At 44.5% G+C, this 26,389-nt stretch overlaps 1 protein-coding gene across 1 annotated transcript in view; it reads left to right on the forward strand.

Annotated features, from left to right (window-relative positions):
• LOC104275714 (serine/threonine-protein kinase BRSK2) overlaps positions 1-26,389 on the forward strand; it is a gene marked incomplete at its 5' end in the record, with an annotated part of 58,252 nt that overhangs the window by 18,643 nt on the left and 13,220 nt on the right. Inside the window, 4 exons of the mRNA XM_009871748.1 lie at positions 2,501-2,532; positions 7,806-7,970; positions 8,697-8,794; positions 13,719-13,869. Of these exons, the coding sequence (XP_009870050.1) occupies positions 2,501-2,532; positions 7,806-7,970; positions 8,697-8,794; positions 13,719-13,869 (446 nt within the window). The remainder of the gene's footprint in view (positions 1-2,500; positions 2,533-7,805; positions 7,971-8,696; positions 8,795-13,718; positions 13,870-26,389) is intronic.

Below are 26,389 nucleotides of genomic sequence, written 5' to 3' on the forward strand. Positions count from 1 at the left end.
GCTGTTAAATGCCTTCGTCACTTAAATGCATTTAAACATTGTGCTTAAATGAAGGCAGGAGGAGTGAGATTAGCTCCCAGTGTGTATCTCCCTCCCCTGCATGGCATAGTAAAAAGCACACAGACTTCTCCTTGTCAAAACCAATCGCCCTCCCATAACCCTCCTGTCACTTTAATGCAGATGAAAAGCAACAAAGCATTAATTAATTACCTTTAAAAAAGCAGCGAAGCTGTTGGCAGCAGCCAGCGCACTTGTAACAACGTTTCAGCGCAATTACATTCGGATCGGAATAGAAAGTGGTTGCACGGGATGCTTCCCGCGTGCGGGATATCCCAGCCGACGTCGCAGCGATGGTTTCCCTCTGGGATGGATGACAGATGTGTAGGTAAACAGCAGCCACGAGAGCTCTCCCGCACCTTCAAGTGTACGTCAAGGTGCTACGGGGCTTCTCTTTCAGAGAAGTGCTGTGGGTTCAGTAGCTTGAAGGCGGTTGATCAGCAGGGCCGGGCAGAAGGGATTTCCCTTTGACATCTTCTCCGAAGGAGCCCAGAGGTTCTGTGACTAAGACGTGAACTGGTGACCCTCCTTTCTTTCCCCCTCTCTGACTCAGAAAATGAAGTGCCATTGTCTGCTTTGCCGTGGCATTTCTGCGTACCACAGGCACAAAAGGAACAACGTGACCCGTGGAGACAGAAAGTGCAGCAGGAGAAGCAGGCATGAAAGAGGCTTGGACATCGCTTAGCTGGATCATCTGCATCTTGTCTGAAGTCGTTAATGTCTCCAACCCTCCACATGGTGTATATGAAATAATGAGTAGATTTATGCGTCTCAGGGGGTGGTTTTAACCAAGCAAAAGAGGTACAGTACATTCCTTAGCAGATCCTCACAGTACTGGGGAGCTGCTAAAATCCTGTCCCACGGAAACTGTACAAAATAGGCTTTTCTTACATTCTGTGCTTGTACCTCGGCTTATAAAGAACCGGGAGGGTGAGGGCTACGACTCCAGGCTCTTAGAGAAAGCTCCGTGATGTGGATCTTACCTGGGGTTGCAAGTACCAACTGCACCTCTGATGGCAGCGGTGGTACAGCCTGGGTTCTGAAGGAGGCTGTTCGTCTCTCGTGCTGATCCCTCCTGCCTCCTGTCATTCTTTCCTACGCTGTGTTCCCTTGTGTCTTTGTTTTCAGGAAAAGTCCTGTCTCACTTAAAAAATTATCTCATATAGAGCTGACCTTAGAGCGTCCTGATTTCCCAGGCACAGAGGTCTCCGATTCCTTGCTCTCTGTGGCAAACACCTACTTTCTACCGCTGAGATTTTGTTGTTTGTCCACTGCTCTTTTTTTTTTCCTGCCTTTTTTTTTTCCTCTCTGATCCTCATTATTCTGGAATTGAAGTGGAAAGTAATAAGAGCAGGACAGCTGTCTCCGTTCTTCCTGACCAGTTTAATAGGTCTGTGATTTCATCTTATGGCTGTTAGCACTTGAGTTTCCTTCCAGCTCCCCCCTGCCTCTCACCTGCATGGCGCACAGACGCAAGCCTGCGTGCCGTGAGCGTGCGGATTGTTTTCCTCTACAAAGGTGCTTTGTAACAAGGAATATGAAGAATGTTGTCCGCGTAATAAATTATCCCTGGGCGCCTTTGAGAAGCTCTTTTCTCCCGTGGTGGCACTTCAAAAGAAGAAAAAAAACCAACTACAGATTAAGAATGTTCTGCTGTAAGTGTGTTATATGAACAGTTTGTTCTCTCAACTGTTTCTGTTGGAAAAAGGGTGTTACCTTCTTTACCCCGTGCTTGGGGCAAACATCATCGCGTAACATCTGCTGTGATCTGCCTGCCATGGGTGGGCAAGGTTCAGTTTTGATCAGTCCTTCGTTACACGGTAAAATGCTCACGTGCCAGACTGGAAAGAGGGAAGTAAAAGAAATTTGCCGTCTGGTTGTTCAGGTGCTGGAAGAGCAAATGGTATTATTTTGGCGTAGAACCTTATTCCACTTGGTCTTTAGATTTTAATGCTAAATGTGAAGCCAAACAAGAATGGGTCCTGGGAGAAGGTCGTATCGCAGATGCACACTATCTGTTCGAACCTGTTACTGTTTCCTTCTCTCTCTGTTTTTTTCCAAAGCAAAAGCAGGAATAACCTTTAGGTGTAAAGAGTGAGGCTATTACGCACATACAGAAAGGAGATGTTTGTTAGCATCAGCCAGGTTACGGAGGGGAAGGGCTTGGGAAAGGAGAAGCTTAAATTGCCAAAACACTTGCCTGTGAAGCCTTGTACTTACTCATTTCGCTGCGATTTGCTCCTGACTGATCCCTTCTGTCCAGAGTTACGGTCTCAGCTCCAATGGGGTGGGTGGGGACGAGTGGGCTCTCTCTGCAGCACGGAGCTCCTGTTGTTTGCACAGATCCATCGCTGGAGTGTTGGACTTGGTTGAATAAGGATGACTTGTGGAGTTACTTTTTCTGTTTCACAGCACTAACCCCTTGTTTTCTTTTCATTTACAGCTAGAACATATTCAGAAACACATATGGTATATGTAAGTAACCCTTTTTTAATTCACTTTTCCATGCATTCGTGATTGCTTGTCACAGGAACTGATGTTCCAGTGATCTCTGACTAGAAACTGAAATTTGAGAGCAGCTTTCGTACGGGTTGAAAAGGGGCAGAGGAAAGAAAGGCATCTAATTTATTTGGTTTTCACTGTTTGCTACTAATACAATTCCATATACATATATTTGTGTATATCAAGCCAGGAACTTTTTGTACAGTGGTGAACAATTGTTTGAAAAAAGACATCCAATCCAGCAACTTGCTGTGTTACACAAAATACCTGCAAGTCATCAGCCAAAAAAAAAAACCCCAAACCAGCTCACCCCAGCCATACTTAGTGTGCTGTCCAAGTGCTACAGACAATCCCTTGTAATACCTTCTTGACGAGAGAGCTTTCATTTGTTCCTTCTTGCCAACTCAGCTTTCCTCTGAAGTAGAAACAAAAGCGATGGTATTGATAAGTAAGCACCTGTGAACGAGAGCTCTTCTGTCTCCAAATCCCTGCTCCTCCTCCTCCTTCGAGGCAAGCTAAGAGGCTGCTTCTGACCTTGTAACCTGTTGATGTGAGAGTAGTTCTGTGACTTGATTAAAAGCAGCAGCCTTGACAGTGGAACAGCAGGTCTGTGAGAAAAGTACGCGCCTGCCAGGTGGTTTGGGTGTGAGGAAGATTGATGGCTTTTAAAAGGTACCTTGCGCTTTGGGTAGCCTTAATAGCATCTCAAGAAACCCAAGTAAATAACATTGGGGTGGGGGCTTTTTTTAAGCTGATGATGACCCAGTCAAACTGAGGAGACTACTTCACATATTAAACAAGGAAATGATGCTTTGATACGTGTTTCTCAGGGTCAACATAGCTACAAGTTCGCTGGGTATGTGATAAGGAAGGTCCTGCCTTCATAATCCGATCGTTGCTCTTGGGAAATACTTGAGGATGATATGAACTGATATTTAAGTCCGTCACCAGAAAAAAAGAAATTAAAGAAAAAAAACAGCAGAGAAAAAACAACACAACTTTGTTTTGATTTGTGTGGGCAATGTTCACTTGTGGATTTTTCTGACCTCAGTAGGACCTGAGGGTGTTCAACAGTTTGTTGAATACCATGTTTTTTGCTTAGTTCACCTCTGCCCAGGGCTTTTTCATGCTCTCTGCAGTTACCAGTTGACATGGCACCCTTTTAAGTGAAAGAAGGACTGGGGTGTTGTTTGCTGCAGGTATTTTGGGCTTTTTTAAACTCTCACAGGTAATGGTAGGAGAAATGGAGGGGGGAAATCTCTAATTGTAATCTCTGAATTGCTCCACCTATAATATTTTACCAGCAATTCCAGAAGTAAATGCTGTTTACATCAGACTGGACCGGTGATCCCCTCTGGTCCCTCATGGAATTAAATAAGCTTTCTCTGTGCTTTGATCAGAACTTGAAGAGGAAATAAACCAAAATATCATTGATTGCTTATATTATTTTTCTAACCCTCCTCAAGATTTTTGCCGGGAAATTTTCACCTGTCAGAGGACTGTTGTCCCACGGTTGGGCAGGTGTTATTATGACTTTTTTCTAGATTTAGAATTTGAAAAAAAATTTTCTCCACAGGCATAAACGTTTGAACATTTTCACGTACTCCTCGATGAAGGACAGACACTGTGATGATTGACACAGTGAACAGTTTTTTGCCCCAATAGATAGAGCGACTGAGGCTGTTGTCAGAGGTAGAAGCCGAATTTTGCAAAAGCGAGTCTCTCTGAGTCTGTTCAGATTGCCTAAAACGAAGTTTTTGCTCAAAATAGCTTTTTTTATGAGTCTCTTTCTCATTTTCTTTATAGTGGCCATGAATTGACCTGAGGAGGTTAACCTCCTTTGGCTAAATTTGATCTGTGAATAACCTTGCCACCTTCCAAACTCAACTGCTTTGATCTGGTAATGTTTCACAGCCTCTTTGCATTCATTTTGCCTGGAAACGTGGATGTTGACAGAGGAGGAAGGGTTAGAAGTGTTTTGCTCTATGGCTGTTATGCTCACATCTTTCATTTTTTCTTTACTTCATATAACACTACTGTTCTATATGAAATCTCGGTTCTTCATCATATATGGGTCACTGACCTGAAAGTTGTACTCAGAACATGTAAGTGATTTCACTTAATTCTTCAAACAAAAAACTAAGGCTACTGTAAAATTGAGAAGACTTAATTGCAGACTAGGCAGACACAGAGGTCTTGAAAGTTGAAACCATGATTCACCAGCCTAAAAAAAGAAACCAAAGAGAAACCTTTCATCACCAACCTCCAGTTCTTCTTCCTCTCCCACCCAAATCAATTTAGTGAGGTTTTTTAAGCCTTTTTAATTGAATTCGTTTATATTTACCTCAAGCGCAGGTTGTCATAAATCAGCAACTAAGCAGCAGTTATTTTCACATCTCTTTTAATAAAGCAAGAGGACAAATAAAATTAGCTGGTATGATAAATTCTTGCTCCTGTAGCGCTGACTTACCGCCCTAATTGCAAAGGTACCAAATTTACTAAAACCAGAAAAAGGAGTGACTGTAGCGGTCCCGCTTTGCACTGATGCAAATGTGCATCTCGCTGAGATTCGCGGGGGAATTTCATGGAGAGACTGAAAAAAGTCCGCCCTGGCCTGGAATCACAGCCATTGTAGGCACCGATCCTCACAGCAGAGGCTGCGTTCTAAAGCTGCAATTACATTCATGCGAGCCTTTAAAAAAAAATAAAAATATATGATTTGCAGTATTCATTGCGTGACGTTGGTTGATGGTTCCGTGGGCTGAAACGCAACAAATTTGTCACTCTCTGCGAGATGAGAAGGGATTTAGCCCATACCCGGTGAGGAGGTGTGAGAATTCCTGGCTGGGGCTGAGGCTGACCTGGTGCGGGGCGTAAGGATACGGCTCTTTTCAGAGCTTGCAGATGACAAACTCTGCTCTCTAGAAACGGCTCCCGCAGAGGCTGATACAAAAGAAGCTTGCAGGTGATAGCCAGCAGTGGAGTAGGGCGACTAGTAGGAAACCCAGATTTTCTGGAAATTTTCAAGAACAATAATTCTTTTTTAATCTCGTTAAATTACCTTAAGGGCATCTGCTTGTAATGGAGTGATAAAGTAAGTCAAAACTATTTAAATGTGAACTGCGGGTCATTAAAAACCAGAAGCACTCAGCTGCTGCTCACAGGTCCATCCTGCGAGAATTTTGTCTTAATGACAAGGTCATCGCTGGCTTGAATAGTGCAGGGTTGTGATAGGAGTTAACTGCCCCTTAAAGACAGGGCACTCAAGGAAAAAGGTATTTCTTTAGCTGAACAAGGATTTTTGGATCTAGCCCTTAGATTCAGGACCACGGTGTTGTTGCAGAAGACGTAGACGCTTCTGCAAGAGTCCGGGGGGATGTCAGAAGCTGCGTTCTGGTGGTTTGACATACAAGAAAGAATCCCAAGGAGCAGATTCTTTCTCTGTCTTGTATAATCTGCTTCCAGCCACCTAAACTGAAGAAGATTGAGCGGAGGGGTGTGAGCACTCAGCATAAGAGAAGTGAGATCTGACCCGTGTTCAGCACACCAGAGTCTGCCTCCTTGATGTGTGTCCAGGAGGGGCTGAGCACGTTTTCACTGCTTCAAGAGAAGATAAAATGAAATTTTCCTAGGAATCTTTCTGCAAGTGACATCCCACAAACATGGTTAACAGAGCAGATGCCTCACAACTGCAAAACTGCTGTTCAGCTTGCTTAAAAATTAATCAGCACCCAGCAACCTCCTGTGGTTAAAGTGTAGCACGGAACTGTCCTCCACTGGCACCAGAGTCCTGCAAGGACAGTGTTGCCTTCTTCCCTTGGAGGAGATGGTCTGTTGACTCTTTCTGGTGCACAGGCTGAGACCCTGAGCTCATGTATATGACCTTACCAGCGCGACTTTCTAACCTACGCAAGAAAAATCAGGGGTCTTTGATTTTGGACTCCTTTTGCTGTGCAGATACTTGGATAAGTTGCATCTGAGCCCAGAGCATTTTAAGCTGTGTGAGTTCACAGGTTGTTCATCTTATTTCTGCCAGCGCCAAAAGGAAGAGTTTCTTGCCCAAACACAGTCCCATGAACAGCAAACACTGACATCAGTGCAGTTTAAATATTCACAATTCCTGTCGCCCACCCTGGGAGCCTGGACCCGACAGTCACACATTGACATTCCATGAAGGAAAGGGAGGACCTCACCCAAGGAGTAGGAAAACCTTGGCAGCTCACAAAGCGTCTATTGAGAAATGAAAGGATTCAGGGTAGACGGTTCCTCTGAGCAAAATACCACCAGCACCAAAACCACCTCTTTGGGCAGATGGACCTCACACAAATTGCTCGCTGCCTTCCTAAACAAAAGCAAAGGATGCTCAGGGTGCCTGCAATATATATCTTCCAGTTGGTTATAGATACCCTGACACCTTGGCTTGTTTCTTACAGTCAGGACCTTTAATTGCAATCAGCATTCAGTATTTCCTGACCCTAGTGAATGGGATGAGATAATTATGCAGGAAGTCTCTGTTAGTGACTTCTTTAAAAGAGCAAGATGCTCTGTCGCTAATGCTGTAATCTGACGTCTGCCGCTGACCCCGGGCGTCACAATCGTGCCACGATTTTTAAATTTGCATGTCTGAAGAGAAGCAGAGATTGTCATATTTGGGCATGTAAAGAAACAACCTGTTTTCCCCCAAAACGCTTTTAAAGCAAGTCAAGTGGGCATCTGAACACTGAGGTCTCTTAATCGCATTGGAAGCTTTAAATAACTTGCGGTGGCAGCTGTAGTCAGAACTGGTGAAAACCAGTGCCCGTTTGTTCGCAGCTCCTTCTCTTAAAGAGAAGCGTTCGGGTCGCACTTTTCAGCCCAATAGCCTGAGGTCTGGCCTGCTAATGAGACAGCAGCTCTGAAACCCCGTGATGTTTTAGAAAGGTTTGGCATTGGGGTGCTGAACAGCTGCTTAAATTACGAGAGCACTGGTAAGTGAAGTTCCTGCCGCCTTTCGGACTGAATGCAGCCATTTCTCATTAAAAACCCGAATCTGCAAGGTCCTGGTCACTCTTAGCCGTCACGGCGGTTTCTTCTGAAAGGAAGATCTGTCTGGTTGGGAGCTCTGGTCTCTCCGTGGGAATTTAACAAGCGATTTCCATCTGTTGCTGCAGGCTGTGTTTCGGAGTATGGCTTGATTTGTGACTCATGTTTCTTTTCTCTCTTTCTCTCCCTGCCCCCTTTCTTTCTCTCTCTCCTTTCCTCTGCAGAGGGGGTAAGAACGAGCCAGAACCAGAGCAACCAATCCCTCGAAAGGTGCAGATTCGTTCTCTCCCTTCCTTGGAGGATATTGATCCAGACGTGTTAGATAGCATGCACTCGTTAGGCTGCTTCCGTGACCGAAATAAACTCTTACAGGACTTGTTGTCGGAAGAGTAAGCACTTGCTCAGTCTTCATATCAGTCGCGTGTCCACGGGCGGGGGTGCTCATAAACCTGGGGTGAGGTAGAAGAGCGCTTTAATGAAGGTCTCTTGCTGCGACTTCTCAGCCCCTGGCTGCTCGGATGGTAGCGAGGTGTTGGGAGCAAGCCCGGAGCCTTCTTGGCACCGGGTCTCGGAAGCTCGGCAGCCTCACCAGCACTGGAGACGTGGTGCTGTCTCTCCCCTTGCTGCCAAGCAAGCTCACTTCGCGGAAAGAGGGGCCGTGCGTTCCGGGTGGGGAGATGTCATTGCTGCCGTTTGTGTTAGATACGTGCTTCTTGGCAAATTTGTATTTATTTCAAGCTTATGCCTGAGAGCTGGTGTGTTTCCTGAGGCGTTAAGAGGGACACGTAGGTAAAGGAGCACTTAGGGGCTCAGGAGAGCTGTCTTGCTGCCACCCTTGGTTTGGGCTTCGCGTGGACACGTTTGCTCGTCTGTCCTACGCCTGTGTTCTGCGTGTGTAACAAGGGGAGCCTGTTTCCTTTTCTCACCACCCACCTGTTGGAAACAGCAAGGTTCTCAAAAGCTCTGTGGGTTGTGTGTCTAGCTGGCAGGCACATGACCATTTCCCGCTTATTTAGAATAAATATAACTGTTTGTTTGATGAGAAGGGTTTATCTACTTGCCAATGGTTTTTTTCTCTTCAAACCTAAAGGTTTTGTCTTTCTTTCTTTTTTCAGAGAAAACCAAGAGAAAATGATTTATTTTCTTCTACTTGACCGAAAGGAGAGGTATCCTAGTCATGAAGATGAGGATCTTCCCCCTAGAAATGAAATAGGTACTACAGATACGACCTCTGTCACCATGAACCCATCTCAACTAGTTCCTCTTCACCTTTTTTATTTTAAATATATACCTAAGCTTTAGCACCACTGTTACCTTCCCACTGAAACACGGTGTACAGCATTGGTGAGCATCCTCAGCCTGAGGCAGGCAGGTCTGGTCTGTGGATACTCAAAGGCTTCATTTTTCAGGACGCGTCTGTCTCACAGTGCAGAAGCATCCAAGTTGGTCATGAACCAGATCTTAAAAAATATTGTGTGGACTTACAAGCTGGCTCTGTGCAAGCAGATGAGCTTTAGAAGCAGTAAAGTCTAGTGGCAGAATCTTCTAATTACTAATCTGTGTGCAGCATTGCAGAAATGCTGCTGGTAGGACTGTGTGGCGTTGCATTCCTCTGAAGTTATGTAACACGTTCTCTTTTCTGGAGGTAAACATATACACTACTGAAAGTGTGATTAATATCACTTACCTGTTTATAGTATATACATCAAGCTACCATATTTTTAGGCTGTCTTAGAAAGGTTTTAAAAGCTTAATATGCAGTAAGATTATATGTATTGTAAAGCTCTTGTGATACCACTTTATTCCCAAAGAACTATTCATTCGTATCTTTGGGTCCTGCTGATTGCTAAAGCCTTCACTAATCTAGACAGCAGGAAAAGGAGTGAGCTCTGGAAGTGACTCCTGCTGCCTAGAGTGGCAAAAATTTAACTGATAAAGGTTTAGTCATTTCTGTCAATGGCCCGGAATAGCATTTTTACGTGGTGTTGTGATTTTCAGGTATTGTATTTTAGCACTTTGAAGGCTAGAAGCAGAGTGCTCTTTGTTTTCACTGGAAAGTCTGGAATCTCTCAAGCCTACGAGGAAGCGATATATTGAACTGTTTGTTAATACTCGCTTATCCAAGTTGCAGGCCCTATTGTTTTGCAGGGCAATATCTTCTGTGGGAAAAGAGATGGAAATTCTTAGTCAACACAGTAATTTTTGAACTCTTCCCTGGGTGGAGCTACAGAGAGCACGTTAGCAGGGATCCTCGTGACGATGGGTAGATGTGCCAGCTGCAGGTCCTGTGGTCAAAAGCCACAGTGCTCAGTGCACTTTGTCACCTAGTGCTTTCCTAATCCACTTTTGGCTCAAACAGATTATCCTGCCATGTAAGGACGCCACCATCTTGTTTTAGAAATGCTTTTGTCGGAGGGAAAGAAGCAAGGTGACTCTAGAATCTCCCTATCCAGCATGTGAATGTGCCGCTATACCCCAAATACGTCGTGTATCTCTCTTCCACACGCCAAAGTGTTTCCGTGGTTTGAACTGAGTATAGCGCTCCACTCTTGTATTTTTTTGTGGATGAAAATGTTCCCCAACAAGGAAGCCCTACTCTGAATGTATCATCGTGGCTCATCGGTGTGTTTTAGACTCTTTGAGTATTATTCTTTGATTGCTTGTACATTCTATTTCCTTTTCCACGGGGGGTTTCCACCTCCTCTGTTCCCAGCAGTATCTCTGAGAACGTGGGGTAAATTTAATTAAGAGCAGTCATGCTTCTGATGAATATCTCAGCCATCAGCTGTGGCCTTGCACAAACAAAGAAGAGCAGAGAAAATAACGGTTTTAATAACAGCAACTTGGAGAAACCACATTCATGAGAGTTGGGCATTGCCTAAGCTCTTGCTCAGTGCATCTCTGAGTATTTTGCTTTTTCCTCTTTGTTTGCATGTTAGGTCTCAGAAGGGATGAATGCAGGTAAAAATATGGCCAGCTCTCTCTTCTGGTGTCCTTTTTGTCTGTTTTTAGCTCTATGAAGCTTTCTCAAAGGGTCAGGGAAGGACCACCTTCACCGTCTTTCAAGTCCAGCTCTCCTTTCTTTATCTAAAAACACAGAAATGAGAAACTTCTCAGTAAAATGAATGAATGTCAGCCACTGTCTCCTTGAGGAAAAGGCTTTTGTGGAGTGGATTTTCTTATTTTAAACCAGAGAACAAGGATTGGGCCAGGATAGCAGTATAGGATACAGGTGCCTCACCCAGACTCAGAAGCTGAACCTTTTTTTCCCACTTTCGAGATGAAAGCCTTTATAATTGGATCATTACCTATGCATTCTCTCTTCCTCTGTAAAAATCCTTAAGAATGGCTTCGGTTTTCCAATGTGAAATTACAGGAAAATGCGTCCTCAAAACCAGCGCAGATCCAGACTAGGACTTAACCTTTTCCCCCGTGCTGAAATATTTCCAGAGTCAAGAAGAGAAGGGCAAACGCTGGAGATTTCCTTATTTTTAATTCCTGTGCTTCTGCAAAATCTGCTGCTTTTATGTGACGCCACTTTAGTCTTTCTGGCAGGCTGGCTGGGTATTTAACTATTTCTTTAGTATCTTTAGACTTGACAGTGATGACAGAGTCGGCGCCTTGTTGTTTCTTACTTAGACCCTTTTAAAAAATAGGTACAATGCTTGCTCCCCTCAGCCATCTATAGTGTAGCATTGTAGCCGATTTTAAAGAGGAGTCAAATACCTTTCTTAGAGGCTGAACCACATTCATACAGGCCTCTGGAGGGATTTTGTGAATTGCTATTGCTGAATGTATAGATGTTTCACCCTCTGCTCTTTTTGCTGAGTCCTTCTCTTTGATAGTTTAAAATATAGATTGGAAATCAATACCTTCCAGCATCTAGAGCAGCAAGGACTGATATAAAAGAACCATTTAGCTTCTCGGTGATATCCTTCTCCTCCTTAATTGTTCTGTTGATTCCCCTGTGGTCCCTCTGGCTACTGTCCTTCTCTCAAGCTTTCTCTTTCTGATGGCTGTACAAAACACTGTTATTCAAGTCTTTAGCTAATTCATCTTCAAATTTCTTCTTTGCTGTCTGTTAGCATCCACCTTATATTTGGCCTGTCACTTTTTAAAGTGTCACTCAGCTGAATTTCCGTATGTGAAAGTCTTCCATTCTGGATGTGCTTGGATCAAATTGCCTTTTAAAGTATCTCTTCATAAAATGTTTTTCTTGCCTTTTTCCATCTTTCTGGTTTAGACTCTGTCATTAAACTAACATTGATGCAGTCTGAGCTTACTCATCTCTATTCTTTTGACATTAGGTCCTTTCTTCATCTTCCTTCTTTTCCCTTTCTTTTAAACTGCACGCTTCCACTTTCCTTTCTCGTGTCTGATATCCTCTGCAAAGCTTGTATCAACGCTGTTGTTGATATCGGACATAATGACGCTGTCGCTGCGTGTGTAACTTGGCTCTAGTCACACTCCTCATACCAGCAGTTGTTCTGGAGGATGAATCCTCTCACATTCTTTGAGCTTCTCTGAAGAAGCAGGAGTTTGAAATGTCTAAACCTTGTCCCACCTTTCTTTGACCACTTGCACAAGTGCAGCTGAAGTCTCCCAGTATAAATGCTTTATTAGATTTATCTCCCTTTGTTTTTCTCTCAACTTTATGCACTAAGTACTTTCTCTAATCTGGAGGTCATTGCCCCTACTCGTATTTTCAACTACCTTTTTATTACTGGACGTGATTTGAAATGGAGCGAGATACAACTGGTTTTTTCCTAATGAATTTTTAAGAGGACCATTATTGCTATTAATACAAAGACTACTTGGGTTATACAGTAATGGGGTCAGCTGTTATCGCTCGCCCATTTGCATTTGAGCCACCTTCGCTGATGCTCATTGTTTCAAGAAGAGATCTTCTTAAAGAGAACTTGTTCTAAAAAACATTATGAAAGAACAAGCAAGCAAATGTGGGGTGTGAAGAGGGCAGGATAAAAAAAATAATGTCGTTGGATGGGACAATAGAGGTAAAATTGTCAAATAGGTCTTTCTGGTTTTACAAAGGAATCCTGGCAGAGGAAGAAGCGTTAGGGGCTGGGCACTGCGAGCTTCTTTCTGACTGCAGGCATGAAGGATTCATTTCTTACTGGCGGTCAGTCTCTGCTAAAATTAAAAATGTGTTTTAGATAGAGGCAGGGGACTGAAATAGCCCAATCCTTCTGTGATTTTTTTTTTTCTGCCTTCTTCCTTTTTAATGATTTGATGCTATGAGAGATGTTAGTAAAAAAAAAAAGTCTGAGCAGGTCTGCATATGGTTCCCTACTTCACTATGGAGATGTGTGTGGTTTGGCCAGTCACCCTCTGCAGTGCGGTTTGATATCTAAAGACTCTTTTTAAAGCAACTGAGGTGCTGCCCAGAACCTCAGTAAATGTTTGTCGACACCTTTAGGAGTGATTTGCCTCATTCTTATGCCTCAGTTTTCTCTCTGCAAAAGGAAAGTAATGCTTCAGTATCTCATAGAAATGTTACACACTAAAAAGTGTAAAGCACTTCGGGTACTATAGCAGTGAAAGATGTACGATGACCTCTGAGATAGATTTTAGTAGCTCTTATTGGAGATTAATCTCAGGTAGATGAATACATTTAATTTGTCACGCTGAAAGAGGAAAAATATAAAGTGGTGAGGGAAACGTGAAATCTAATCTTAAAGATGCAAAAAAAGGGTATGTTTTCAGAGGAGAATGCAATTCTGAGTGTACTTGTGTCCCCGTGTCACATCTAATCTGTCTAGCTGGGATGTGGAAGGCAAGCTCCAGCAACCCGAGTTCATGTACAGGATCCCTGGATAGCTTGTACTCGGGCCAACACCTTATTATTACTGTTACCGGCTTCGTACAGTGATTCCTGCAAGCCGTGCTGTAGTTGTGCCTTTACTTCACAGTGCTCGGACGTTCAGGGTGGCAGCAGCGCTCCTTCTCCCCGTGGATTGCAGCTTAGGTCTTCGCGCTTGCAAACATTCATCTCCATCACAAAGATTCCCGTCTCTGTAGGGAGGGTGTGAGAACAACATTGGTGAGAGAGGGTTTGACCAACCTACGTGAGGTAAGTGACGGCCGAGCTCTGCTGACAGCGTTTTCTTCTCCTCAAGATCCCCCCAGGAAGCGTGTGGACTCCCCAATGCTGAACAGGCATGGGAAGCGGCGGCCGGAGCGGAAGTCGATGGAGGTTCTCAGCGTGACAGACGGCGGCTCCCCGGTCCCTGCTCGCAGAGCTATCGAAATGGCACAGCACGGACAGAGGTGGGTCTCTCCTTCACGCAGGAGCTCTGCCTGTCTGGGTTCGCTTCCCCCTTTTTGTGTTATACACGTGCAAAGGAGCTGTGGAGCTTCTTCTGTGTTCGCACCGGCACTCATTACAACTTCCCGGCACATTTGCAGCCAGCAGCGCTTGTGCACGCAGGGCCAGAAGTCCTGCCGGGGGCTCTAGGGTTCTGTTCGCTTGCAGCTATTGCTCAGGAAACCACTGCGTCCTCTGGGCAAGATTCATCTCGTCTCTTTTTTAATTGTCGAGAACATAGGCATTCAGTCTGAGCTTGTGATGCAGGCTGTCACTCCAGGCAATGGGGACAGACGAGGGTTTTGGAAGGTCTCAGATACGTATGTCCTCTCTTCCAACAATATTAGATGGGATAAATTGCCCCCTGGTAGTTCCTCTCTGCCTGCATAGCCTACAACAGGACCTACAACAGGAATCTAGATGGCTCTGTTGGATTGGGCGCCTAGATTTTGGGCACCTGGAGTTAAATGAGCTGAACACCACCCTCTGTGTTATCAGAACAGCTGGAATCTGGAAAGCCCTGTCCAAATATCTGTAGATGCCTCCAAAACATACGCTCAGAGCCAGGGTGCCTCTGACCCACGTAAATCACCACATGCCTGTAAAGTGATGGAGTATGTATCATTTTGCCTCTTTTCTATCAAAGAAAGTGTCAGTCTTGGGGAGAAACAGCAGAAGAAAGTGGTGTCTCCTCAAGGCAGGTTCTGGGAGAGTAAGTGAACTTAGGTGAACCAAGGAAGTTGCTTCCTCAGTCCCTATGACTAGCGTAAGGGAAGCACCTGCTTACGTAAATCAATCAATATAAAAGAACACCTCACATTTATGGATGATGATGATGCTGTAACTTCTGCTTCAGCTTTAGCACGTGATTTTCTTTGTTCAGCTGTTAAGATCTGCTCAAAAAGAGCCTGCTGTGCCCGGAAACCCCCTGTGCTGCCTGAGAACTGGGTGAAAAACGTGAAAGTATTTAATGTCCCTAGAGTTGCTGGAAAGCTTTGCTGGGAACTGTTACAGTTCTGTCTAGAGTGAGGAAAAGGTAGGACTTACTTCAGCGTGGATGTGTGGCCTTGAGATACACTGCCATAAAGGTTTTTCATTGTAGTGTAGGTCGGAAACCTGTCTTGGATACCTGGTTTGCTTTCAGGTGAGGTTTGGGTGAAGGAAGTGTTCAGGACAGGCTGTGCTCAGTGTTCCTCATGGGCCTCCGAGTGGTAAGGATGAACACAACGCTGACAAACGGTTGCTCGCTCCTCATTCGGGTCACGATATTTCATCTGGTACCTGGTGGGTGCCCGGGCCATGAAGCTCCCAGGGCCAGAGAGAGGTGAATCACTCTCCCTCGCCCAAAGGCCACGAGCTGCAGCATTCTCCAGCTGTCTACAGCAAGTCTCCACCTGAGCGGAACAAATAGGAGGAGGTGTTGGATTGATCCCGAAATTTTCTGAGAGCCGAAACCTTTTGTTGCAGCTCTCAGCTCTGACTTTGCATTCGAAAGTCTGAAGAGGCAAAGCTGTGTCTCGCTGTGCAAAGTATTTCATTTTGCTTTTAAATGTCTCGCTCAGTTCTGCACACGAGGAAACAACTGGAATCAAAAGATCTGAGATGAGCTCAGAGCAGAGACCTACCCCGGCTACGTATCCATAGAGAAGGGCTTTGGCTTTAGGAGGACGCGAAACCTGCCAAGCACAAAAGAGATACGGGGCAGCGTACACCACAGCTCAGGGCTGGACATAAAGGTGTCGTTAAGGGTGGAGAAAGGGATGTAGGAACACCATGATTGATGATGATGGGCTTGGTAGTGCTTGTTTTGGAAGGGTTTAAGGGGAAGGTGTTATTTTACTCCATGTGCGAGTATCCATAATTCATACCATCCACATCCACAGATGACAACAACACGTTTTGTGTTGCTGGCACCACAGTCATTTCTGACATGAACTCTCTTCATTAACGAACACCACTGCACGGGGATTGTCTGGGGACAACGCATTGCTGATGGGGCACCATCTGTCAGCACAGTCACTAACCAAGTGACAAGTGCCTTCCACCAAGAGCGGGGGATTTTTAATGGCCGATCACATATTCTACTCCATGAAATGCCCCGCCGACGGTGGATTTCACAGCAGTAAGGCTTAGATCGCAGAGGTGGATGTCAGAGGTGGATGCTTTTTTAAGACCTTTTTTGGTCTCAACAGATGACTCTTCAGAGCTTTTATCTTACAGTATTAGGAGGAGAGGGAGGTGGACTGTGGAAACTGGTCTCCTGTTTAAACACAGATGACCTGTGTAACCATCCAGAGACACAGCCAGACACTTCTTTCTTGAGCCAGCAGAGATACTCTTCTAACCAGCAGGCAGGACACACCCACGTGTCTCATGATTTAGTCCTGTTGTCCTCTTTCACAGCAGTAAACAGGTGTTTGCTTACATAGAGGGGATTTACGTTATAATCTCTGGTTTATGTGTCTGTGTGAAAAGCTGTACTTTTGGTAACCAGGTAGGGACCCAGCAAGTGTCTGCTCTTGGCTTGTTTAAGTACATTGAGGTTTGAGACTTGGCAGCCTTCAACCCTGCAGGCTGAGAAAGCTTAAAGTGAAAAACATAGTCCTTCGGTGACTTAGTTTTGGATAACGGAGGTGGGGAGCTCAGCACAAAGGCGTCTGGTTGAGCTTAGAGACTCCTTGCAATGCTTGTGCCGACCTCTCCGAGTGTTCTCCATTGGGCCTCTGTGCGTGACACAGTTTGTGTGCACAAACACCAGCCACCCTACAGCTGGTGACCAAGTTTTGTTAATTCTTGGCTTTCCCTTCTAGTTGTCAACCAAACGGGTTCATAATTACATCCTAATTGCTTCTGCTGTTGTAGTATCCACACCTCTCAGACGATCCGGTATTTCATGGAAATGTCAGAAGAAAAGAGGTAGCTTCTGAGCTTAGTTTAATGCCAGCTAATGTGTCCCTTGTGCCAAAGTGACACAGAGTAGGAAGAATTCCATAGGAGCTAGAACTCCTCGGGGATATGCCAGAAATTTTCAGCAGCTCTGCTGTGAGAGTCCAAAAACTGTTCTAAAATGGCCTTCATTAACTATTCATTTTCTTCTGGTTTTCGCAGTGGATAGCTTGCATGAAAGATCAGCTAACATTAGGAAGCCGTGTTCTGTGAAACAGTGAAGCATATTACCACTGAAATACATGACAGAGAGCTGCCCCTTTATAAAGCGTAGGGAATTTTGCTTCTAAGCTTCAGAGATTCAGACCCAGGATGATAAAGAAGGGCATTTCTCTCAGTACACTGAGTATAGGAAAGAGAGTTGGGAGTAAGCGGTAATGGACCCTACAAATGAGAATACAAAAGGGATTACTACTCCTCTAAGAAGCTCTGTGGTCTGACTGTAACCTTTTCTCAGATTGTGCTTAGTGTCGAGGTCTTCTGGAAAAGTCTGAGTAATGAACGCTTTGCAGTTTGTGCCTTTGGGCATATTCCGTTTCCCTGGACAGTGTGACAAAGTAGATGGTACCTGGGTTTTCAGTTGGATAAAGGAGAACAGGGCTTGCAAGTACGTGTGGGGGAAGTCGGCTTCGACCTCAGAAGTCAGAGGGAGATAATGAATTTCAGCGCTGGGTAGGCTCAGGCCATAGTTGGAAAGTCAAAGAAAGGTTTCTCAGAGCATTGCTTGAAAAGGGGAGGCTGGGTTGGGGGGGCCGGGTGTCCAGCATTGCTTCAGGTGACTCTTTTATAAATGTCCACACTAGTAACTCTGTTTTCTCGCTTTGTTCCTGCCATAGTAAAACAATGTTCAGTAAAAGCCTGGATATCTCTGAAGCCAATCCCAAATTCAACAAAGAAGAAAGGTATAAACACTGACAATATGTTCCTCTCCTCTACCTCACTGCTGAGACCTTAAAGATGCAGTACTTACCTTCTCCGTGTGGGCATGTAGCTGTTCTCTCTGCAGAGAGACACCAAGAGGGTGGGATATGGAGAGCCCCACACTGCGTGTATTTTTGTACAGCACCATTCATTTGAGGCTCTCCCCAAGCCAGCCTGTGACTGTACCAACGTTTTCCCCGCTAAAATTTCATCCTACTGCTACTTCTGGTTCAGTTCAGCCACGAGTGCGGATGCGCAGGGTAGGAGATGTGTTTGCCAAGGCTGCTTTTTGGGATATAAAATGCTAGGAAAGCGCAGAGTGCTCCTCTTCCAGCACTAGGAAGCTTTGGAAATTCCGTCTGACAGAGCAAATATTAAGCGCCTGTAGGTAGGAGACAAACTCCTTAAGAATATCCTGGCTGCACCAGGGAACACAAGAGGAAAAGGTGATTGAAGATAGGATATTTGGAAGATGATTTCAGTCTAGAAGTTCAAGGGTCAGATGGTGAAGAATAACCAAAAGGGTAACTCCTACCTGTGAATAGAGGCACAATGGAAGACATGCAGGCCACCAGATTTAGGGAGTTTAAGTGAACTCCTGTCCACGACCAACAAAGAAGTTTAGACTTTCGGGAAGGTTTTTAGTGGACATGTTCCTAAAATTTCAGTCTCCGAGGAAGAGAATTTTTCTCTGCTGTTAAAATCTAGCATCCCAGTGGATAATTCTTTATCAAAATGTAATCCTTGTACATTATGAACAAACACTTAGCTTACCCAAAGATTAGGAGTGCTCCATATGACTCATAACGAAGGAAACAGTGGGTTCCTTAAAGGAATCTGTGGACTTGGCAAGCAGTTCTTCTTCCCATTTCGCCTTTTAATAAAATCTCATGAGAGGAACAGCCCCTGGTTTGGCCTTTTGCAGGCTGAGGCAGTCCTTTGCAGGCAGCGTTTCAAATGCTTGTCCCAGTGAGGGGCATCGTGCATCTGCAGGAGAGATTGTGCCTCTTGCAGTGTGTAAAGCACCCTCTTTAGCTGCCAGGGTAGGAACAAGCATCAGCCCGGACTGTTAGAAATCTCCAAGTTTCACAGCCGTGAAGAAGTAGTGGTGATACAGTCTGTAGCTTCTGGGCTTTCCTGGACTGTCACCACAGACATGGAAATTGCCATTCCTCTCTCTCATTCCCCCGATACCTAAGTTCTGGTCTCGAACGCGTGGCACTTCTTGCATTAAACGTTAGTCTGAAACTACTCCAAAGATAAGCTTTTCCACCGTGATTAACAGTCAGGTCCAGTAAGAGAAGTGCAGACATTTGATCTGTGGCAGGAGAAGGATCTTTCAGATGTTCCCAGCACCTTTTGTTGTGCCTTTGTCCTTCTCTAGCAGCTGCCGCAGCTGTGTTGAGAGCAGAGGAGATGAACCTTCAGGAGCTGCTGGGGGAGTTTCTCAAACGCACATGGGCTCGTCGTGTTCCCTCTCGAAGGTGCTGTTTGTCAGGGTGCAGGAGGAGGAGGAGGTTAGAGCACCTCGCGAGGGTCACCCAACGTCCTTCCTGCGATCGCATTCCCTGTGGTCGTGCCTCCTCCCCGCTTCTGAGAGTTGGGAGGAAGGACCTCAGTGGTGGGAGAGTGAGGGGGCCTGGGCTCTGGATCTGCGTGCAGCCACGTGGAAGGAAGGGAAAGGCAGCAAAGAGAACCCCAGCAAAATGGGGCCGGCTAATCGTGGTGGCCATCAAATTCTTGGCCGGTGTTTAATTACCCAACTTTATAATGTCTTTTTTTAAAGGAATACTGCATCTTTAAGGGTCCCTTCCCTCTAGATGCACATGATTGTCTTAGTAGCTGAGGCCACTGTCCCTTTCTTTTTCTTTTTCTTTCTTTCTGACTTTCACCCCCTCTTTCAGTGCTTCTCTTCTTCTGTATCTGGGTTGCTGCAGCTCCGTAGTTCACTTGCTTCAGTATTGTAGGGAATGCACATGTCTGCGCTTCTGGGTCTATTGTGTCCTGGGATTGTTCATTTTTTTTAAAACCTCATTTCCCTTTTTCCTTTTCCCTACTGTCAATTTGCTTTCCATTCTCTTTGTTAACCCCTTCAGTGCCTTCCCTGCTGGGAAAATGACTTGAAAGAAAAATGAATCAACCTTCTTACACCCATTCTATTGGCGTTTTGATATTCTGCATGTGTGAATATGGCTGTATTTTCGGTATAAATATACACAGACATTCCAATATATAATGGGTGTCGATTTGCTCTTCTCGGTTACATCACTGTAGATAGATTTGTACAGGTACAATCGAGGACAGTGTTTGTCCCTAAATATGTACATTGATATATATTCGTACTTACATGAATGAGATCTCACCCAAATTTGCACTCCAGGCCAAAAAACAAATGGAGTGTCACTCAAACACACGAAAAAGAACTTCCTGTAATGCTTCTTTCCACTTCTCTATCAACACGTAGCACAACAACTTTTTCTTTCTGTGTTTTAATTGCAACTTTTCTCCAAATTGCCTTGCCTTGCCCAGCCCGGCGTTTGCAATGTTGATGTAACCAGAAGCATGGCTAGTTGCACTGAGCAGCAAACTGTGAAATCTACTGGGCATGTATTAAATTTGGCATTTCTGTTGGTGACTGTCTTGTGGAGAATGGATTTTCCTCACCCAGCCAGAGGTAGCTCTGGCAGCTTGGGAGCCTGTTAGTGAAAATGGAGAGAATGAGAGAGAGAAGAAAGAGACAGAGAGGAAAAACAGCGCTGCATCCGACTTGCAAATAATTTGGCTTAATATCACCAGATGTTTTTTGATTTCTAATCTCTGCAAAAAAGGTGGTGACGCTTTCCTGAGTTTGCTTACCTGCACGCCTGGAAACTTCATAACCTGACGATTCTTTTCGGTTTTGAATGCTTTGGTTGGTAGTGAAAAATTAAGAACGCCAAAGTTTTTGATTGTCGCTAGGCTTCAAAGTCAGCATGCCAGAGATCCATCCTGCTCTTAGAGCTGCTGTTTCAGACTCTTTTCAGCACAGCGTTGATTTATTCTCCATTCACATTCGAAAGATTTTCTTTGCAACCTTTAAGACCCAGAGACTGAATATATTTTAAATGAAAAATGAGATCCTGGAGCACGAGATGGCATCCACAGAGATAAGTGCCGGGTTGCTGAGCTGGTATGTTCTAGCTGAGCTGAATTCCTGACTGTAAGACCATCATGACTAATAAGCCAGTATCAAAGCAGATTCACAGCTTGAGCTACAATCTTGTACCCTGGGCTCCCAAGCTGGCTCAGAAATGCATGCTTTAATAACCAATACGTTTCACAGTTCATTCATGGCCAAAAAAAAAAAGTCCTTCTTACCAGGCCAGCTTGGGGGACAGAGGGACACTACGCTGAGCAAACTGGGGACAAAAAGAACAATTTCTTTGATAACGGTCTGATCTAACCGTGCCTTGCATACGAGGCAGAAAAGAAATGCAGCACCAAGTATGGACCCCGTTGCTCTGCTGACTGCTGACTGCTCGAATTGGGATTTGGCGGGGAATTTTTATTATTTTTCTTTTACAGCCTTAAGTGTGTCCCTCTCCATATTCCTGAGTACCAAAGTTGGATGGGTCTGCAATATTGTGAGCGGGACAAAAGTTGTTTTCTGGTAACTGAACCTGTCCCCCTGGTGTTCCTGGTCCCTGAAGACGTAGGCACAGGTGGCAGTATTTATGACCAGTCCGTTCTCTGAACAGTATTTCACTCTGCTTTTCCTACTCTTCTCTCCACCTGCCTCCACATCCCTCTCTCTTTCTTTCTCTCTCTCTCCCTCTCTCTTCATTTTCCCTTTCCGAGGATGGCGAGTGCTGATCCGTTGGGGTAAGCTCTAGTTTTGGATTATTCCTGTTGCGGGACCTGTTGTATCTTGTAGAGAAACTTTTCATTTGCACTTTACCAACCCAACGCAGGCTGACGATACTCAGTGAGTGAGGCTTTCCAGCAGGGAGAGAGGGAGAGAGAGATGTGGGAAGAAGCATTTTTGGTGCTTTTGTGTGTGTTTTGTGTGATTTTCTGTTGGAGTCACACTCCTTATGATTTACTTCGGGGTTCTTTTTTGTCCTCTTGTTTGTCTCCATGTATCAGTCTCTGTGGGCACAGAGAACCGTTCTCAGACACTGCAGGTACTGGGACACCTTCTGAGAATGAAACATTCTGCTCTGTTTCGTGCTTTTTCTGTCTGTTTGGTACCCTCCAGTTAATTTTGATCCCAATTTATCTTTTTCTTCTTCTTTTTTTTTAAGATGAAGCTGACTCCCATCCATGTTATTAAAAAATGTTGGGTATTCCCTCTCTTTATAGTATATGTTTTCTTAAGAGGTGAACAGATGGCCCTAGAGACAGATATATCTTCAAAGCTCTTTATTTTCAATAAAGAGGATATAGGTACAACTAGGAATGCAGTCACGCTTCAAATTAAAGTTCCATTTATAAATACTCAACAGAAGGAGAATATTAAGACATTCTTTAATAAAAACACTCTAATAGATCACTACGGACTACAGCAAACGCTTGTTCGAGGGTGCATATTGAGAAAGCTAATTAGCACCAATAACATTTACTTCTCATGTTTGCAGCATGCTTTACTATTTATTAATTCTTTCTAAAGCATTTATAAATGGAACTTTAGTATAATTGGCCAATTAAGGAAGGTGGTGCTGCTCTACATCACCCTTTGTGTGGGCTGAAAGGAAGAAGAGGTGTGTTCCCAACACCTGCGGTCCTTCCTCTTTACTCTTTGTCAGGCTTCGTCTTACAAGCGGTTACTACCCCGAGTAGACCTTCTGCCCTAAGATAAGCGTTCCCAGGCAGAGCTCTCAGGGTTAGTATTGTCTGCACAGCTGGGACTATAAGAGAGTGGAGCATCGAAGGTATTCTATTTATTTTCCCTAGATCAGGGGACACGGAAGCCCAGTTTGTATCTTTTGGACACCCAAGAGTAGTAGTGATGAAATGCTGTAACACAATGCCTGACTGCTCACCTATCACATATTCATTTAGATCATTTTCAGGGGTCTTATACCCTGAAATAATGCTTTAGAATTAATTTGGGTTTATTTGAGCCAGCAAGCAAAGAGAAGCATCAAATTCCACCCAGTTTCTGCTTGAAGCAAAGAAGAGGTTGGCCGGATATTTTGACTTTCAAAATGACACGTTCTGAATTAAATAAATGCGAAATTTCTAAGGCATTTCACCCAGGGACACAAGTGTGATGCGTTACTGCACGCTGCATGCATGCCGCAGACTCCCCTTCTTGGATGCATGGCTCCAGCCTGGCCAGCTAAGAGGCTGCATCCAGCCTCCTGGTAAAACTGTGCTATGAGAGCAAGTTCTGCTGGGACTGCAACAAGGTGCCAAATTCCCCTTTGATGCTGAGAAAAATTTCCTTGAGGTGGGTTGTTCAAAGAAGAGACAAAGGCCGAATCTGACCCAAATGTGGAGTGCTGGCCATGAAGACTTTAAACTTAAAGCATTTGAAAATTAATCGGAGTGAAGGGCTGTACCTGTGCAGTTACCCGGTCAGCTGCTCTTTTCCTTCTTGTTTTTTCTCTCTGCCTGCACCTCAGCAGTGTGAGGCATCAGCCCTTTGCCTTGCACAGCTCTCCAGAAATCCTGCAATTCTCTGGTCAAACGTGAGTTGGGGCTCGCAAGGCTTCCCCTTTGACAGCAGCTGGCTAAAATGAGTGAAAAATTACTTTAAAACAAAGGACCTTTTAACCTTGATACTTTGAAGTATTGAATAGATTGAAGAAGGTGTAAAATCATCATGTCTACAAGTTAGAGCCCACGTGTGCGCATTTTGTTTGAGTCCTTGGCCTCTTTCTTTCATAGCTCAGGCGTCTCCGGATCGTTGCCCGTCTCTGAGATGGGAGGAACAGCCTGCGATGGTCTCAGTGCCCTCTGCATCTCCCCTTCCTCAGCCTTGCCTCTAGCTCCTTTACGTTGCTTTTTTTTCAATTCTTCCCTCCAGGCTTGACAAAAAAATTATGTCACTTTGGAAGGGACTAAAGAGTCTCATCCATCTCTTCTTGGGTCTCTGAAATCTGGCAGTTGTGTTTGAGGGAACGCTCTTTATCTGAGCAACAGCGTTAACTTTTCTGCTTGTATTTGCAACAACTTTTTGGTGGCTTCCATTGAGTTAGTGCCCAAGTGCACAGCAGTGCAAAACAGCTGAAGGACTCGCACACAATGGTCGTACTTTCCTAGATTTTAGTGTTTAGTATTCAGTTATTGGAATAATTACAGATTTAGTACTTCCAATGACATATAATGCCTGCAGAGACATAGGAGGTTACTCACTAATAGTTGTTTCCCAGTAAATAAACTTAGTTCATAGCCACAGAGATAAGATAATGTCATATTTTTCTCCTCTTTCCACTCACAAGATCACCCAGGCTCTGCCATACTAATGTGCCACCTGAAGGGCCTCAGACTTTCATTTTCTGGTGAGAGGGATAAAAATGTAAATTCTCTCTGTTCTTTCATTACAGCATTTCAGCTTAATGCAGCATTTTCGTTACTTTCTTTTGGCCCTGTCCCGGTTCTGTCCACCTGACTGTGAGATACAGGAGCAGTGCATGTGGTGTGGGTTTGTTTTTTTAAAGAAAAATTTTATTCTAGCATTTCCCAGCTAAGATGGTCTTGATGGGAGGGACAAATCTGTCATTGCTTGTTGGCATATTTGCACTGGAGTATAGAACCTGCCACTGTACTGAGTTTTTAGAGCCAGCTTGGGAACTGTGTCCCATTTGTAGAGGTAAATTGCAGGAGATTTATTAAATTGAAGAAGATGCAAGGAAGTTCTCCTCAGCCTGAGTGTCGTATCCCATACCAGTGCTCTCTGGTATAGAGGAAAAGTTTCAAAAATGGACAGGTCTCCTTTCACCCCAACATTTACAATTAACTGCAGATCCTTTCGATTTCTTTCCACTGCTCCTATATACGATTTCCAGTGTGGACAAACTAAACCTTGCTCTAGGGCTTACTTTCCTTCTTAACACATTTTGCATGTAAATCTGTGGCAGCAATCAAGCTTGTTCGCTAGCAATCGTGCGGACGCTGAATGCATTTCCAGAAGGATTTCACACTGACTCTCTCTTCTGTCCCCTACCTCAGGCTCCTAGGCTGGATGAGAACACAGTACACAACACCTCTTTTTCAAATGTTGCTTCCCATAACGAGCTGGGAGTTGGGAGGTGGGGCATGCCCTGTTTTGCCCTCCGTGCGCGTGTTTGGTTTTGGTCAAAAAGAAAGAAAAAAAAAATAAGCAAGGGGTTGGGAGGGGAGAATTCAGGACTGTTGGAAACACCTGGTTGGCAAAAAGGAGATAGTAAATTGAAAGTTTTTATCACGTGGCCTGGAATTCAGGTGAGTGTCAGAGAGGACTTTCCCAACATGGCGGGAACATCTCCTAGTGGGAGTTTAACTCCTAAGTAGGTGTTAAATTGCATCTCTGGGCACCTAAATGCTTTCCACCTTTGCCGAAGATAATCTATAAGCTCCTCTTGTAATTTATGGTTTAGAAGCTTTTTGTGAAGACTCATAAAAGGAAGATTTTAATTAAATGGACTTCCCATATGCGCGATGCATCTGTGTTGCAGTCAGCTACTTCAGTTATAGGAGAGGCGCATAAAATAACCTTTCGAAAGTGGAGCAGACGGTTCTCCCCTTAAAATTACTTGGCATAAACCTTGATGGGTGCCCCAGATCTCAGTGGTACAAATTTAGATTTCATCTAGTGTAGAAGCATACCGAGACTGAGTTTTCTGGGGTTTGGCTGCTGCACTCGGATGGGCAGACTGCAGCTGGGTACAAGGGAAAATGTAAATGGGGAGTTTCTGTACAGAATGAGTTCCCCAGGTTTTCCTGGGGCATATTTAGATTTGATCTGGCAGAAAAACATGTTGAGACTGGGCTGCTGGGTTTCACCTACTAACTGTGGTGGACAAACTGCAATGAAAGACAAAGAAAACCGTCAGTGAGTAGTTCCCGCAGGCGATGCACAGGGAACAGGAACTGCCATTGTGTTCAGCTGTAGCTTACTCTTTCCTTGGAAGCATTTCCTCTGATGCAGTTCACATATTTTTTTTGCTAGTTCTGCTACTCAAATTTATTTAGTAATGTATGTCCAGGAGACTACTTAGAGACTGATCTTTTTGTTTTATTCTTCTGTAACAGTAGAAGAGAGCATACTGAGACAGTTTATGGTCTGAATTTGTTTTCATGTTCTCTGGTATATAAGCTGACATTAACTCTCTGACCTATATAAATCTTAAATATACACACACATAGACACATATACACACACACATGTACTCTTTTTCCAAGCATCTACAGGGTTTTACCTTTTCATGTTTGTGGCCTGAAGGCACAGGAGTGCTTTCGTGGCTCTTACTGTAGGTGAAACATCGATAGATTTGCTGTATTGACATGTTGCACAGCGGTTGTTGAACGACTAGGTTCTTAACCAAGTCCTCTCCTCTAAGATGCTTCAGTCTTCAAGACAATTTTCTGTTGAGAACAGATAGAAAGCAGCTGCCTCTGGGGCTTACTCATTTACAGTTGCCTGGAGGAGGG

Source organism: Apaloderma vittatum, unplaced genomic scaffold, assembly GCF_000703405.1.
Source record: "Apaloderma vittatum isolate BGI_N311 unplaced genomic scaffold, ASM70340v1 scaffold13426, whole genome shotgun sequence".
NCBI lineage: Eukaryota > Metazoa > Chordata > Aves > Trogoniformes > Trogonidae > Apaloderma > Apaloderma vittatum.